Source organism: Eurosta solidaginis, chromosome 5 (assembly GCF_040869045.1).
Source record: "Eurosta solidaginis isolate ZX-2024a chromosome 5, ASM4086904v1, whole genome shotgun sequence".
In the NCBI taxonomy this organism is placed as follows: Eukaryota; Metazoa; Arthropoda; class Insecta; order Diptera; family Tephritidae; genus Eurosta; species Eurosta solidaginis.
In genome coordinates, this window is record NC_090323.1 from 258,396,038 (window position 1) to 258,412,813 (window position 16,776).

The window sequence follows — 16,776 nt, forward strand, 5'->3', positions numbered from 1 at the left end:
CTCAACGAATGTTGGTAAGTCGCTCCATGCTCTTGGTCTTAAAAATGACTTAACTGCTAATTCACTTCCAAGGTGCTCTTGAGTATGGTGAGTTTATCTGGAAATAAATATGTTTTTAAATCTGAGAAATACTGGTTTTAGTACATTGTATGGTGCTCTTTCTTATGATCAACAAAGAATAAGCAAAGAAATTTTTGGCGGCAGTTTGAAATTTGTTAATATGTTAACTATTAAGAAGACTTTATTTATGTTTGCAAATTTGTATTTTATGTTCTTCATTCATCATCTTCCAGAAAAATTATTACTCCCTTCTATCAAAAATAATTAATTTGTTTGCTGCTTTTAGTTTTAAAGTAATATATTTGCATAACCCTTTAAATAAAAAATTAGTTAATTAAAACAAAAAAATTTTAGTTCCTAGTATACATTTAAGCAATCAATTAAATTAATAAATTGGTCAATTAGTTTGAAGCAGCAATCATTTTAATTGAGAGCGCTGTTTAATTTTTCAACCCTTTTTGTCTGTTACACTTTATATCGACTGCTGAGTGAAATATCACCATGTCTCGGCTGCCTTTCCGAAAACATTCTATCTCAGAGAACTTTTTAGTTTATTTCAAAAAAGGAACATCTCAGAATTTGTTTCAAAAATGCCCGATCTGAACTTGAATTCAATATATTTTGACATTAGCTGGAACGTTGATGAAAAACATTCTGAGAAAGAGCATTCGGTTAGGTTAGGTGGTAGCTGCCCTGGTAGGGGAAGCTCACTCGAACAGCATGAAGGTCCGTTGTGATATTACTTCAAATAACAGTAACGTAGCTTTATCCACTTATAGAAACGATATAATTTTTAATGAGACCGATATAAACCTTGGATGAACTACCGTGCAACAGGTGGTGTCCCCCAACGCTTGCTGGACTGACTAGAGGATAATCTATGCAGGAGAAGACCGCATTTGGCCAGCGTAAATCCGAAGTCCTTACAGCTATCTTCATCACGTTCAATTGAACCGATGCGAGCTAAGATATCAGCGCTACAGTTGGCCGGGATATCACTATCACCCGGGACCTAGATAATACTTATGAATCATAAAATAGTTCGATGAAATCGCAAGCGAAGTCAGGCACTCCCAGACCATCCTTGATCGTACTATAGTTGAACTCAAGGCCTTGATATCCTCTTGGCTAGCAGAGTAAGTATTAAGCTTTCTAAACGTAGGAGCACTGGATCACATATCATCCACCGCATCCTGCCTCGCAGCATTTTCCGCTAAGAAGACGCGGCAGTGAACAGCCAACTTTAATTTTCGGCTTACATTTAGCTCTTGACCCCCACCAACCTTTCCGTCCAACTTCGATCCATCTGTGAATAAGTTAACTGACCATTTCCGCCATGAGTACTTGTTCCCATTCTTCTCTTGGGGAATGACCGGGGTGAACAGGGGCATTCTTCAACCAAATTCTTAGATAATGCATTTCTTAAATACTTTTTCCAATATGATGTTTTTGAAATATATTTTCAGATAGGGTATTTCCAAGGTGGGAACAGAAATTGGGTGATATTCCTTTGATTGTTATCTTTAAGATTAAGATATTGTCCAGTTAAGTTTAAAATTCAAGTATACTTTTAGCCAAGCTGGTATTATTGACAGAGACACATGTCTTTAAAAAAATGTGTATGTTCGAAATAAAATAAAATAACATTATTGAAACAAAACATTCAAGTTAAATCTTATCAGCCAATCCTTCCGCTACATAAGACTAAACTTCATAAATAAAAGCCTGCCTAAAAGTATGCTATAAATATTCTATTTGCTCCCATCGCATCCTTAGCCAAAGATAGTAACAACTCAAACTCAAAAGAACAATAATAACGGGAGTTTTTTAAAAACAGGCTTTAGGATTAATATGACAAAATACATGTGAGCTATTTTGTGATGATTTTAAATTTAATGGGTTTTTTTGGTTTAGGTTGCGATATTTGGCCATGAATGCAGCAAAAAAAAATTGGCATTGTTGGCCTCAACTTAGTAAATATAAGACATTTTGATTGAACTGGAAACGATGATAAAGGTGCTTTAAAATGAGGCTTCCGTTTTCCTTGATGTTACTTACGGTATATAGCGCCCATTTTTATTTGCGCTTCCTTCTAAGACTTGTTCATCATTAGCTTCGCCAGAAAAGAGTTTCACGCTTTCAATTACTATGAACTATGAATATCAATATTATATTCACCATTCTTATCAGTCAGTCGCGAATTTGTTAAAACCAGTATTATTATACAACCTGAGTTGGTTTTATTTATTTTTTTACCGGTTAGCAATTTGTATAGAATGAGCATGTGAAACGAATAAGAGAAAGATATAAGCAGATTATGAGCGAGTTATCGCTTCGTTTGCCTTTACATCAATTTACGTTAAATAAAGTAATAGACTAGAGGCACTAAATGTACTAATAAACATATTTTTAGGCGCACATTTGAAAAGAAAAACTGTGCGAGGTTTGCTTAGTTTGTGGATTTAGTCGTATGCTCAATTTTCAAGTATCCGCAATAGAACACGGCAACAAAATTCAGGACTCTAAGGTCGTCGTTATTTAGTGCAGTGAGATATCGATGGGCATTACACTTTATTTTCAAAGTCAAGTCGTCGGCCTTACGTAAGTGATAATACAACCGCGGTACTAAGATGTTTCAACATAAGCAGCAAAGAATCGCCTTCAAAACAAATCTGTTTGGGGCTCTTGGCACATTCAATGACTAGCCGCGGTTGGAATGGAAAGGGGGTGCCTTTTTTCCTTCGAAAAACCAAAACGTAGTGTAATTTTTGAATACCTTTTATACATTATTAAAAGGTAAGCTTTTGTTTGTTTTCTATGCTTGTAAATCGTGCTACCAGAGAGGCAAATCGAGCAATTTCTGCATTAATGCCCGGATCGAGCGAAAACACATCTAAGATGTTTTGAAAGCCTCGTTCCGGAAAATCCTAGTGGGCTATCCGAAAGACGAGGTACGAAATATCTTTGAAGTAGGCTTAAACGAGTCTTATTGCATCAAAATACCCCCAGCGGGTTAGGGGGTTAGAATATATCCGCGGTAGGTATGCCTGTCGTAAGAGGCGTCTAAAATACCAGATTCAAGGGGTTGTGCAGCGCAACCTTTTCAGGTTGCCAGCGCAATATATATCTCCTCCAAACCCAATTGTCAACGTCACCTTCGAGCGGTGAATCCCGTTTCACTAACAGACGAGGCTATGGCGACCCCAAGCTCCTCATGAAACTTGGGGGTGGGGAGGGAGGGACAGCCTGATGGTTTATAAAGGCCATATAAATCGTTCCCGCGATGGTCGTGCTAGCACCTTAATGGAGCTGTGTTACCGGAGCGTACCGGATCTGTATCCGGCAAAGGACCATCACATCGATAACACTCCCCAAAGCCTTCGGGGAGTAAGCTTATCGCTACAACAACAACATTACATCAAAATTTTTTCTAGATAACTACTTGGGTGATCTGGGCGCTGCGTTATACCTACCTATCTTCCTAAAAAAGGTTATCATATAATTTTAAATATGAAAAATTCGTCTGAGGGTTAACCCGAAACAAGCATAATTCGCTTCCTTATTCGCCTGCAAATTCCTTATAAATTTTGCATGAAAATTTGTCAAAAAATTCGAATAAAAATTCGTTAGTGAATTTTCATAACCCTGCCATGCGATACTCGCCAAGGAATTTTCATTTGCCTAAATTACTTCCTGAAATTCAGCCCTGAGCTCATATCTGTCGAAATGCAACATTCTGTTGGCGTTCACCCGCTAACTCTGTGTCTCTGACTTCACTTACTTCATCATCATCGTTATAAAAGTAAACGATATTATCTTTGCTTTTTTCTACTTTTGTCTTTTCCAATTCGCCATCTTTATAATTCCGAATCAGTTTATGTACACTCACTCAGTTGTCCTCTTGCCTGATTGTGCTCATAGCAACTAAACCATGCACTTTTACAACTTGCAATGTACACTTATGATTTACGCTTACAGTACCGAAGATAAAGGAGATATATTAACAGCCTAGTTCTGCAAACACACGTTCAGTAGATATAGCGGGAAAGGGGACTAATCTGAGGTAGGGAACCAGTTAACTTTTTCACGGATGAGATCTAAATGCAAGCCGCAGTTTAAGCTGATTGATCACTGCAGCGTCTTCCAAGCGCAAGTTGCTACGATTAAGGATGCGGTGGATGAAATGCTTTTCAGTGCTACAACGGTTAGGGAATTTAATATCTGCTCTAATATCCAAGCGGCTATCAAGGCCTTAAGTGTACGATCAAGGGTGGTCTGGGAGCGCATGACCTCGCTTGCGATTTCATCGAACTATTTTATGAGTAAGATTATCAGGGTCCCGTGCCATAGTGATATCCCCGGCAACTGACAAGCGGATCTCTTAGCCCGCATCGGTACAAGTGAATCGCATGGAGGTGGCCGTAAGGACTTTGGTGGTCTGCTCGTAGACAGATGGGCCTGGATTTAGCTCAGCAAGCGTTGGGCCTGCGACACCTCTTGCAGAGTAGCAAAAAGTTCTGGCCGGACGTCGACTTCAGGTGGTCTGCCGAAATGATTGGGTTCACTAAGGCTCATCTTTCAATGGTTATTGGGTTTTGACAGGGTACTGTTCAATGGGAATCCATTCGGTACGTCCCAATATACTGCAAACCCCATCCTGCTGCAGCTGCATGCAGGATGATGGGGAGGATTCATAGAGTCAATTTATGCTTGATTGCTCAGATTTCAGAACTAGGCGAAAGTATTTCGCTCGCGACTCATTTGGATCTCCTTAGGATTTCTCAAGATGGAGATCGGCCTCATTAGAAACTATATAGTTGCTACACAATGATTCTCTAAGAAACTATATCTTACTTACTTACTTAATTGGCGCTTAACCGTCTAAACGGTTATGGCCGTCCAACAAGGCGCGCCAGTCGCTCCTTCGCTCCGCTAACCGGCGCCAATTGGTCACACCAAGGGAGTTTAAATCGTTTTCCACCTGGTCCTTCCAACGGAGTGGGGGCCGCCCTCTACCTCTGCTTCCATAGGCGGGTTCCGATAGAAACACTTTCTTGGCCGGAGCATCATCTTTCATTCGCATAACATGGCCTAGCCAGCGCAGCCGCTGCGTTTTAATTCGCTGGACTATGTTGATGTCTGCGTATAGCTCGTACAGCTCATCATTAAATCTTTTTCGGTACTCGCCATCGCCAACGCGTAGAGGTCCATAAATCTTTCGAATAACTTTTCTCTCGAACACTCCCAAAGCCGCTTCATCTGCTGTTGTCATGGTCCATGCTTCTGCCCCATATAGCAGGACGGGTACGATAAGTGACTTGTAGAGTATGATTTTCGTTCGCCGAGAGAGGGCTTTACTTTGCAATTGCCTTCCTAGTCCAAAGTAGCATTTATTGGCAAGATTCATACTTCGTTGGATTTCAGTGCTGATTTTGTAGCTGTGTTGATGCTGGTTCCCAAATAAACGAAGTCTTTTACTATTTCGAAATTATAGCTGCCAACAGTAGCGTGGTTGCCACTGTACAGTTATTTGTTTTAGTACCACAACGGACCTTCATGTTGTCCGAATGTGTTTCCCCTAGAGGGCAGCTACCACCTAGCCGAACCTAGTTCTGTGAACGGTATTCTTCGCGAAAATCTAATTTAGATTGTTGCGGTCACCCTGTGCGACGGATCGGGACATAAGTCTGGCAACCTCATGTCCGTGTCATGTCAGCAAATGACAAACGTCAGTTGCACGCTTATCGGCGCAATTTCCGCGGCCAACTTCCCTTTTAATCGACAGCAGCGGAGGCGAACACACACGCTCAATACAAGAACGAACAAAACCAGGAAAATTTCTTCCCACCAAAGTTTATCGGGTCACCACTTACGGCTTGGAAGCGACCTAGTTATCGCAAAATAAGTATCATATCGCCCGACTGGCCACTGAGTTTGGCAATTGCTTGGGGGCAGAATCCACCGTCTTCAGCACGGCCTATACGTGTCGGCACTGCAATTTTTTTTTTGTGCCATCCTGCATAAACACTTACATTTTTGTAGAGTGTGCGACATTCGTCAGCGTCGTTGGAAAGAGGTAAGGTAGTGTAACTAATACGGGGGTAGTGAATTAATATCTTGTCCCCATAGCTGCAGTCTGTCCCAGCCGCGCGAAATAGCCGCCGTGTCGCCAGGACGATCGGGCCACGCGGTTGGTGAATCAACCACGGCACCTACGAGTACATTGTTGGGCGAAAAGGCGGGAGGCAAAGGGTCGCCTATTCGGACCGAAATAAGAGCGTAACACCACCGGGCATCTAGGGCCATACACAAAAGTGGCACAACCACTTAAGGAAGCCTCAGTAGCATTCGTCTGAGCACAATATAGATGCAGGACTACATCCAATTAATGAAGCAGTACTCTGGTCGGACGGGCTACAGGTTTTCCTAGTTTAAGCATATATTTAGTAACGGGTAGAAACACATATACGTTTGTACATAGCCATATATTTGGTGGTGAATTTCGGGGAGTGTTTGGTAGCACCGCAAATAACGTAGGTTTGTCCTCGAAATACCCATTCATAATTCAAGTCTGAGTGAATAACCATTATAGGAAGGGGTCCGAGAGAGAGTAATAATTCGCCACCGCGGGGTTATCCAATTACCCTGAGAGTATTCCCTGATACAAGACGTCTTGTAGGACTGGGTGGGAATTTGATCTATTCGTCGGATGTTCTTCTAGAGGAACCTAACTCGTTCCGGTTTCTTTTGCGTTGTGTTTTTTTTCTTGGGGAGGGCGAACCGACGTTCGCATGTATTCCTGACAATGTGTGGATATAGCAGTGACTACACTCAGCAGAAAATACCGATAACGCCAAATGTTGGTATCACATATATACGTTTGTAAGTTTGTGGATAACCCATATAACCAAAAATGAAGATTGAATTGAATCAAATATAAACAATCGAGAATAAGTACAGGAGCTAGGAATCAAACGTTTATATACTCTTAGGTCAAAGTAGTTGATAGGTTAAGCATTTATGTACACCTAAGCTAAACCCGGTTGAACCGGTCGAAGATTTATATAAGCCGAGTAGCTCATAGAATATAACAACAGACTGAACTGAATTAGACCTCAGATTAAATTTATATTGTAGAACGTAAGATTCCGACGAAATAGAGGTGGAGCCTGATGGTAAGGCACCCAAGTGCATGACATAGGTATAAGGTGGAGGGCGTGGGGAATATGTGTCGGTTGCACCAGTTAAGGTGCGTATCAAGACTCGTATAAAGAGCGGCTAGTATTGCCATAGATCCCACACCATACATACCCCAAGTATATATATATATGCACGCATGCATGGTCATGGGCAAGGGATGGGATATTTAGGTACCTAATTTTTAAGGTTAATTAGTTGTGAATTTTTGTCTCGCAATCATGGCTACATATGATTGCATACGTATTTATATAACATATTAATATAATAAACATGAATTGTTAATTTTGCAGATTTGGTGACGATATTCTTTTAGATGTGGGGGAGACGGACGGACATGTGGACGGTAAGGGGGGGTGAATTTTAAGGGGGCAGATACGGGCATTCATATTGGGGTCGGCAGCAATATCATTAGCCATTGCCGACCATGGAAGGGCGGGTTGTGAATGGCTGGCCAATCGCCATCTCTGGCCAAGAGGGGTTTTCCCGGGCAGCGTGGTATCCCTAGAGTGAACATGGAGAGTATCAGGTATGTATTTTTTTTTCCTTGTATGGTGCGGTTGGTATGGCTCAGAGTCGCAAGAACCACCCCGTAGTCCGGCGAGCTAGCTCGAGCTTAAAGCAAGCATACCTGCGCGACGACTGGGGCATGCAACATGATGGTGAGGCAATCGGGAGAGCATGCGTCCGCCTGGAAAAAATACCGCACGTAACAAGATCCATATAGCTGCTGAGTTACAAATATTCGTATAAACTTACCTATTAAAACTCAACACATTTTATAATAAGGCAAGCCACTCAAACTCGCAAATACCTCGTTAGCACGCATCTGCGAGTTTTCGTGGGTCGGTCTGCTACATTTCTATTTTTTATTCGTTTATTTTAAATAAATTAACATCAAAAGAAAAATAAATAAACTTAAAAGCTAAAGTCAACAGTGTTATAAATAATAATAAAAAAAATGTACCATTGTAAGTTGGATTTCGATTCAAGCTAATAGAATTCATATATATTTTTTTCAAACTTTTAATATATATTTGAAGCACCACTCCTTTTCGCTCCTACTCCCCTCATAAACTCACCTACAATGCATCATCTACCTGAAATCGTATCAAATCTTCAACGGGGAAACGAAAAAGCGAAGCAGTTTGCGCCTCAGTAGCCATGCGACCTACAGCTTGATCTGCTGCCGAATCATTGTAACGCTGAAAAGTGCTGTGACCCTCATTACGATCATAAAATGTTGCATTCGCCGAAGTTTCCTGCTTATTGCCGACCAAAGCAGCAGGCTCTGGTAGATCGGTAACATCAGCAGCAACAATAGGATGTTCAAAATCTACTAAACCTTCCGGATCAGAATTATCACTACGAGAAACTTGCTGTTCGGGTGAATTAGTAGAATTCGAGTTGCTACGCTGTTGACGTGGTTCCACGGGCGACATAGACTCACGTTCTTCCATAATTATATTACGATTCGTATTTGGTACATTACTATAAAAAGGATTATTCGACGTTGGCGCTGATAAAGCATTCTGTTGGTTTTTGGGGAAAAGATTTAAATGCACCAAAATTTCATTGCGATTCGCATTACTGCCGGTTGGACCGCTAGCACTAAAACTACGTGCATCATTCAAGTGTTGTGTGGGATCAAACGGCATAAAAGGGGCTTGAAATTGTGAGTGCTGCGACAACTGGCCGGGGAAATTCATACGCATATTGCTTGGTTGTGCGAAATGCATTTGCAATGGCGGCTGTGCGGATGATGGGAATCTGAAGGGCGCAAAGCTCGGTTGCTCGTATGCATGGTGGCTGAAGCCGTAAGCGGCTGTAGAAGGTATCACTGACATGGGATGGTAATCGAGAAACGGATTGCGTACAACATGTGGACGTCGTGTAGAGGAAACCAATTTAGATGCATCATAAGCAAGCCCAGATGGTTTGAAATCTTTCGCAGGTGGCATCACCGGATAAATATCTAAATTGACTTTGAGTGGTACGCGCGTCATTTTTGACTTTTGCGCTTCATTAAACTCGAGCAGAGGTTGATAATTTGCTAAGAATGGATCGGCGTGTGTGGCGTAGGGATGTTGATTGCTAAATTGCTGAAGCATCATGTTTGCTGGTGGGTTTGTTTGCTTCTGTTTGTTTTTCTTCTTATTCTTGGAACGATTTCCTTGCATTTGTTGTTGCAGCGCTAACAAATTAATATCATTTGGTGAGCGCGGTTTGAAGGGATATATCTGATCCATAGCGATGCGCTGCTGATAGGGCACTTGTGGCATCATACTCACCATTGGCGCTGGATAAGGCTTTAGCATTTGCATATTCATATTCATTGGCAGCGGCATTGGTATGGCGAATTGCATTTGTTTCTTATTTCGTTTGCTGCGAAAGAAGTTCGCTATACCGCTAGACTTGAAATTCTTGAGCGTTCCAGCGATATGCAAACCTGTCGGCATCATTACCATTTGCGGCACTTTGGTCGGGCCACCACCCAACTGCAACTGGTGTAGAATTTCTTGTATATTATTTACTTCACCGCGTTCGCCCTCAGGCTTTTTGAATGAATGCGGTAATGGTCCCTCGTGTGGAAAGTGAAAGGGTTTCGGTTTGTCCTCATTCCGATACGAACCATTAATCGGTATATCGGGGTATTGACGTCTATTAAGCAACATTGATGGTTGACGAGAAGTGAGTCGGGGAGGCCGTGGTATTTGATCACGCAAATCACTTCGCACCGGCGTAATTGTTGACGCGTGTTTTGGCAACTGCTCATACAAATGCAATGATTGCCTTTGTTGCTGTTGTTGTTCACCATTTAGTGCTACACTTGGTTGATATTCGTTGTCTATAACGCTGGACTTTCCATCGCCTATAGAAAATGCACCGCCTTTAGCGCCAACGAACGGTGGCGGTGGAGGTCGTCTCGCTTTCGTGCGCCATGTGTCATAAATGGGTTGCTCATAGACCCGATTACTGCTACCAGCAGTTTCGCCATTGCCTCCTCCACCGCCACTACTACCTCCTGCAACTGCTCCAATATCCGCACGCTCTAGTAAATATGCTGCTTCGGCGCGTTCTTTTGCATGCAACTTTTCCTCTTGCCCATGTTGTTGTAGCTGATTCTGCTGATTGGCTTGCTGGTAATATTGTTTTTGCTGCTGATTTTGCTGCAATTGTTGTTGTTGCTGCAGCTGCAGTTGTTGCTGATGTTGTTGTTGCACCTGCTGTTGTTGCTGTTGCTGCTCTTGCTGTTGCTGCACCTGCTGTTGTTGCTCTTGCTGTTGCTGCTGATACTGTTGCAGTTGCTGTTGTTGTTGTTGCTGTAGCTGTGCACGCATTTCCTCTAAGCCATCAATTGTTATATGATTTGGTGTTCTTAATGGACGCGTGCGCGGACGTACTGAATGCACGGCTGGCAACTCTGTGCGCAACTGTACTTCTTGGCCGTCAATTTGTAATATTGTTGGTAGCGTTGTATCTGTATTCGTCGGATTGTAGCTTTGTATATTTCGCGTACGTAACGCTGCAGTTTGGTTTTGATAATACTCCGCTGTGGATGCGACCTTCACTATCATCAGTGACATCTGCAGAGGATATGTGAAAAAAATTGTGTTATTAAATTTTATACATAAATGGACCATAATAAAGGTATCACTACGACATAATGGACCTCGAGATGATCTTTTTATCTGTTATCAATACCTAATAACGACTGGATACACCCAAAAAATGTATAAACGCTTGATTCGTATCGAGGTAATAATGGATTTTACATGGAAATCAATAAACTTAATTAAAGGTACTAAATTTAATTAACTTAGCTTCTTTCAACCTTAAGCAGCTTATTGGCTGTACAAGAAAGTGAAACATCATGTAAAGTAAAGCATGCAGTTTCACTTTACCCACCACTCCAGGATGAGGAGTTCCAACAGAAACAATATTTAAAATGGACCAAATTTTACGTTAATTATTTCCTCAGTTGGAGCTCTTTCAACATTCTCAGGGAAAGCTTAGAAACGCGCAAGAACAAAAAATTAAACAACTTTTGTGTGATTCTTTCTTAGTTAGATATATGACGTTAGAAACGTCTTTAACCCAGCAAAAATAATACAGGAGTTTCATATTTCCAAATGACTTAAAAACAAATTCACCACAACAGATTTTGAACGACTCTACTTCCTTACTGTACCAATAAATGTTTTCATCTAGTCAGCTTTCCGCTGCTTCTCTATAACTGGACTTGTGTCATACACGGATAATGCGGTTACTCTACAGATCATATAAGTGATCACGTGCCGCCCAACCTTTCTTTCCCAACAGTGTTCAATATCTAGAAATCAATTTGATACCCAAGCCGAACTCGTAGCTAAATATAGAGAAAAGTGGCAAGCGGATCTATATAGGCTCGAACTCGCTGCTTGAATGTAAAAATCAATTTGGCCGATCTTATCCTACGCAACGTTGAATGACATGCGCCGTAAAGTTAAAAGAACTTTCTATGCTGCTATTACAGGCGGATTTGATAGCGTCTTACATTTGCTTCAAACAAGTATTCAAGATGACGACGATTGATCTTATTTAAGCGAAACGGCAATTTAATTTAGGACTAAGCGGCATCACGTTGACCATGCAGAAGGTATGCAAGCCATTACTGGCTAATGTGCTGTTGAAAGAGTATTCATCTTCACGGAGTCACTCGGTTGCTTGTGTTCTTGGGTCGTCAACGATAACATCGAGCACTTCATGTACTGCAGGGATTGAGCCAAGTCGGGAAACATGGCATTTTTTGTTAATTTGACCGCCGAAAGTCATAAGATGCGGCTATAGTATTTCATCAAGGCCATTGATGCTTACGGTTGACGGAAATGAAATCGAAGGTGTAGAGTCCGTTGTTTATCTTGGCAGTATTGTCTCAAATAAGAGCGGTGCAGATGAGGACGTTCAGTCTCGCATAAACAAAGCAAGAATGGTTTTTGGGCAACTGGCAAACGTGTGGAGGTCCAGCCAAATATCTTTAAAAACGCAGCTTCGACTGTTTAATTCGAATGTTAAATCAGTACTGTTTTATGCTTGCGAGACGTGGAAAAGCTCAACTTCAATTCAGAAACGTCTACAAGTTTTTATTAATAAATGTCTGCGCCGAATCCTGAAAATTCAATGGCCGGAAAGAATTTCAAATGACGACTTATGGTCTAGAACAAATCAACCTAAGGCTGCCACAGAAATAACCAAGCGTAAATGGTCGTGGATTGGTCACACTCTCAGAAGACCTCCAGTAAATATAGCCAGACAAGCATTGCGATGGAACCCACAAGGAAGCCGACGACCTGGTGCACCTGCGAAAACTTGGCGCAGAACTGTGGATAAAGAACTCGAAGACGCAGGATATACGTGGAATAACATCACAAGAACTGCACCTAACAGAATAAGATTTAAGTCGGTGATCGAGGCCCTATGCTCCAATAGGAGTTGAGGAGGATGATGATGATGATGACTTGCGAACCTAGTATTGGACCGATTTCATAATGAAAATATTCACATATTTAGATGTGTTGGGGCACTTGCCGAGTTTTGGATAGGAATACGGAATTTGATTTCAAAGCTGCAGTCTTTTGGGACTGAGTAGGAAATTCCCTTTCGTGGTCTATTTCTTTTCGCCGCTGACACTACCGAACTAGAAACCAAGGCTCGATTCGAGCACCCCTAATAGACATCTTCATGACGTTCAATGCCTCCCAATTATATAACAAGGGATCTACATATACATTATGAGCAGATATTTAGATTAATAATAAATAATTTCTTTAGAATTTAAGATAGTAAGTAAAAAGCGTCAAACTTAATAACTCGATATCAACAAGAGCCTTGTTTTTAGTATCAATTAATGACCACTTAGTTACAATTTTTATCTTTTATTCTTGGGTTTACTTTTAGGTAGTTTTAAAGATTATTCTTTTAACACCATGAAGCTTTAGTATTGATTTTGTGGCTGTGTAGTAATTATTTCAAGATCATCCTTTACTTGAATATATGCCCTCTATAGAAAATAAAGCCTTAAAACCCGGAGACGATCACGGACAAAGCCAAATAAACAAAAAAAAGAGTCACTGAGCCAAAATAATTTAGAAATTGCCCGGAAATAGTTCCGACAGCATCCTAAAGCAATTTAGAGGGAAATCCTGTTACAAATATGAATGTATCATACATATTTAGCTGGCGAGGTTCTGGCGACCCCAAGTTCCTCATGGAGTTAGAGGGTGAGGGCCGGGATGGCCTAGAAGGCTTAAAGTGATCACATTGATCGACATGGTCGGGCTAGACCCTCAATGGTGCTTGCTACCGGAACCTACCTGATCTATATCCGGCAAAGGACCATCAACATCCATAATGCTCGCCAAAACCATTGGAGAGTGCCTTTATCGTTAATCCATTAACAACATGATACCGAAAATATTTGCGACAGAAAACCGAAAATAAGCTCCAAATAATCTTGAAATTGTCCGGGAATGAGCAAAACACGATTTGGAAATAAAAACAAAATATTTCTGAAACAATCGGATATTCGCACCAGTTTTTTCACTTCTAGACAAAAAACAATGAAGAACTAATGGTCGGGTGTTTTAATGCTGGGATGTTATGTTAAGCTTTGTACATGAAGACATTTCTTCTTAGGCACCAAAGCTGTAGCTTCCTCCGATATGTGGCAACTTAACCCAAAGGTGCTTAAGTGAAAATCAAACAAGTAAGGGGCGCTAAGTTCGGTTGTAACCGAACATTACATACTAAGCTGAGAGCTTTGGGGACAAAATTGTCTTTTTCATGGATACATACGAAGGGTAATTCTAAAAAGTGGAGCAACTTGCCTTTGATATCTTTCTTCAGCTATCAATTCGTTTTATTTGAATATTTTTTTTTTTTAAATATGAAAATTTAGTTAAATTTCAACGCATTTATTTATCAATCCAATCACCATGTTTCATCCCTTTATTCGTATTTGGTATAGAATTATGGCATTTTTTTCATTTTTCGCAATTTTTGATATCGAAAAAGTGGGCGTAGTCATAGTCGGATTTCGTCCATTTTTAATACCAAGATAAAGTGAGTACGTGAACTAAGTTTAGTAAAGATATATCGATTTTTGCTCAAGTTTTCGTGTTAACGGCCGAGCGGAAGGACAGACGGTCGACTGTGTATAAAAACTGGGCGTGGCTTCAACCGAAAAAGGTTATCGTCAGAGAAGCTATGCCCTTACCCAAGGATTGGTAAAAAAAAGGTATTCTAGACAAATTAAATGAAAAAGTGCGGAGCCACGCCCATTTTAAAATTTTCTTTTATTTTTTTATTTTGTTGCATTGCATGTTGACATAATTTATTTATATACTGTAAAGATATTCAATTCTTTTTAAAATTTGACTTTAAAAATTTTGTTTTTAAAAAGAGGGCGTGTTCGTCTACCGATTTTGCTAATTATACTCAGCTGAGCAGAGCTCACAGAGTATATTAACTTTGTTCGCATAACGGTAATCCGTAACGGCACAAACTAATCGAGGTAGATATAGACTTCTATATAACAAAATGATCTGGGCGAAAAAAGAAATTCATTTAGCCATGTCCATCCGTCCGCCCGTCCGTCTGCCCGTTAACACGATAACTTAAGTAAATTGTAAGGTATATTGATGAAATTTGGTATGTAGGTTCCTGGGCACTCATCTCAGATCGCTATTTAAAATGAACGATATCGGACTATAACCACGCCCACTTTTTAGATATCGAAAATTTCGAAAAACCGAAAAAGTGCGATAATTCATTACCAAAGACGGATAAAGCGATGCAACTTGGTAGGTGAGTTGAGCTTATGACGCAGAATAGAAAATTTGTACAATTTTGGACAATGGGCGTGGCACCGGCCACTTTTAAAAGAAGCTAGTTTAAAAGTTTTGCAAGCTGTAATTTCGCAGTCGTTGAAGATATCATGATGAAATTTTGCATATATATGTGTGCTAAATAAAACTTAACAAAATCGGATGCCGAAAACGCCCACTTTTACAATTTTTTTTTTTTTTTTTTAAGTCAAATTAAACAAAAAATTTAATATCTTTACAGTATATAAGTAAATTATGTCAAAATTCCACTCCAGTAATGATATGGTGCAGCAAAATGCAAAAATAAAAGAAAAATTCAAAATTGGCATGGCTCCGCCCCTTTTCATTTAATTCGTCTAGAATACTTTTAAGGCCATAAGCCGAACAACAATTTACCAATCCTTGTGAAATTTGGTAGGTGCATAATTTCTATGACGATAACTGTTTTCTGTGAAAATGGGCAAAATCGGTTGAAGCCACGCCCAGTTTTTATACACAGTCGACCGTCTCTCCTTCCGCTCGGCCGTTAGCACTAAACTTAGTTCACGTACTTATCCGAACTCACTTTATCTTGGTGTAAAATATGGCCGAAATCCGACTATGACCAAGCCCACTTTTCGATATCGAAAATTACGAAAAATGAAAAAAATGCCATAATTCTGTACCAAATATGAAAAAAGAGATGAAACATGGTAATTGGATTGGTTTATTGACGCAAAATATAACTTTAGAAAAAATTACCTGCTTTTAAAGTTGGGCGGTGCCACACCCATTGTCCAAATTGTACAAATTTTCTATTCTTCGTCATAAGGTCAACCTACCTACCAAGTTCCATCGCTTTATCCGTCTTTGATAATGAATTATCGCACTTTTTCGGTTTTACGAAATTTTCGATATCGAAAAAGTGAGCGTGGTTATAATCCGATTTCGTTCATTTTAAATACCGATCTGAGATGAGTACCCAGGAACTTACATACCAAATTTCATTAAGATACCTCAAAAGTTACTCAATTTATCGTGTTTATGGACGGACGGTCGGAAGGATGGACGGACATGGCTAAATGAATTTCTTTTTTTCGCCCAGATAATTTTGATATATAGAAGTCTATATCTATCTCGATTAGCTTATGCCCTTACGGGGTACCGTTATGCGAACAAACGTACTCTGTGAGCTCTGCTCAGCTGAGTATAAAAATAATATTAATGATTTGAACGAAGCCTGTTTTATGAAAATGATCATGATTACTCCGTTGCAAGAAATAGTTCTAATTTTGTTATACTGTGTTATCCTCCAAAAATAAAAATAAAATCTACACTCAAAAGTGAGTTGTTTAGGCACTTATAATAAAACGCTTTTGTAATTTGTTTCCAATATAATTATTTAGTTTTCTGATATGGATCCCTTCCATGAAGATTTTTAATCACAACTTTTTTGCTGACATTTAAAATGTGTATGCCTTTGGAATAATTTACTTTTTTCAATAAATACCATTAAGACGACTTACAAATATTATACACATGAGCAACATTCCGATAATCCACGTGAATACGCCCACGTTTATAAATGTGCGCTGTTTGAGCAATTCCTCTTTAAAAGTATCCAATTTAGCATATGGAATTAGATCCTTCAAAAACATTTTTCTCATACGATCCA

At 40.1% G+C, this 16,776-nt stretch overlaps 1 protein-coding gene across 1 annotated transcript; it reads right to left on the reverse strand.

The window, feature by feature from the left end:
- Positions 1 to 8,339: 8,339 nt before the first annotated feature.
- On the reverse strand, positions 8,340 to 16,759 carry LOC137252194 (uncharacterized). Its single transcript, XM_067787577.1, has 3 exons — positions 16,628 to 16,759; positions 10,521 to 10,844; positions 8,340 to 10,355 (listed from the first exon to the last, which is right to left on the reverse strand). Exons 1-3 carry the CDS (start codon positions 16,757 to 16,759, stop codon positions 8,340 to 8,342), a joined length of 2,472 nt encoding a protein of 823 aa, XP_067643678.1.
- Positions 16,760 to 16,776: the final 17 nt, after the last annotated feature.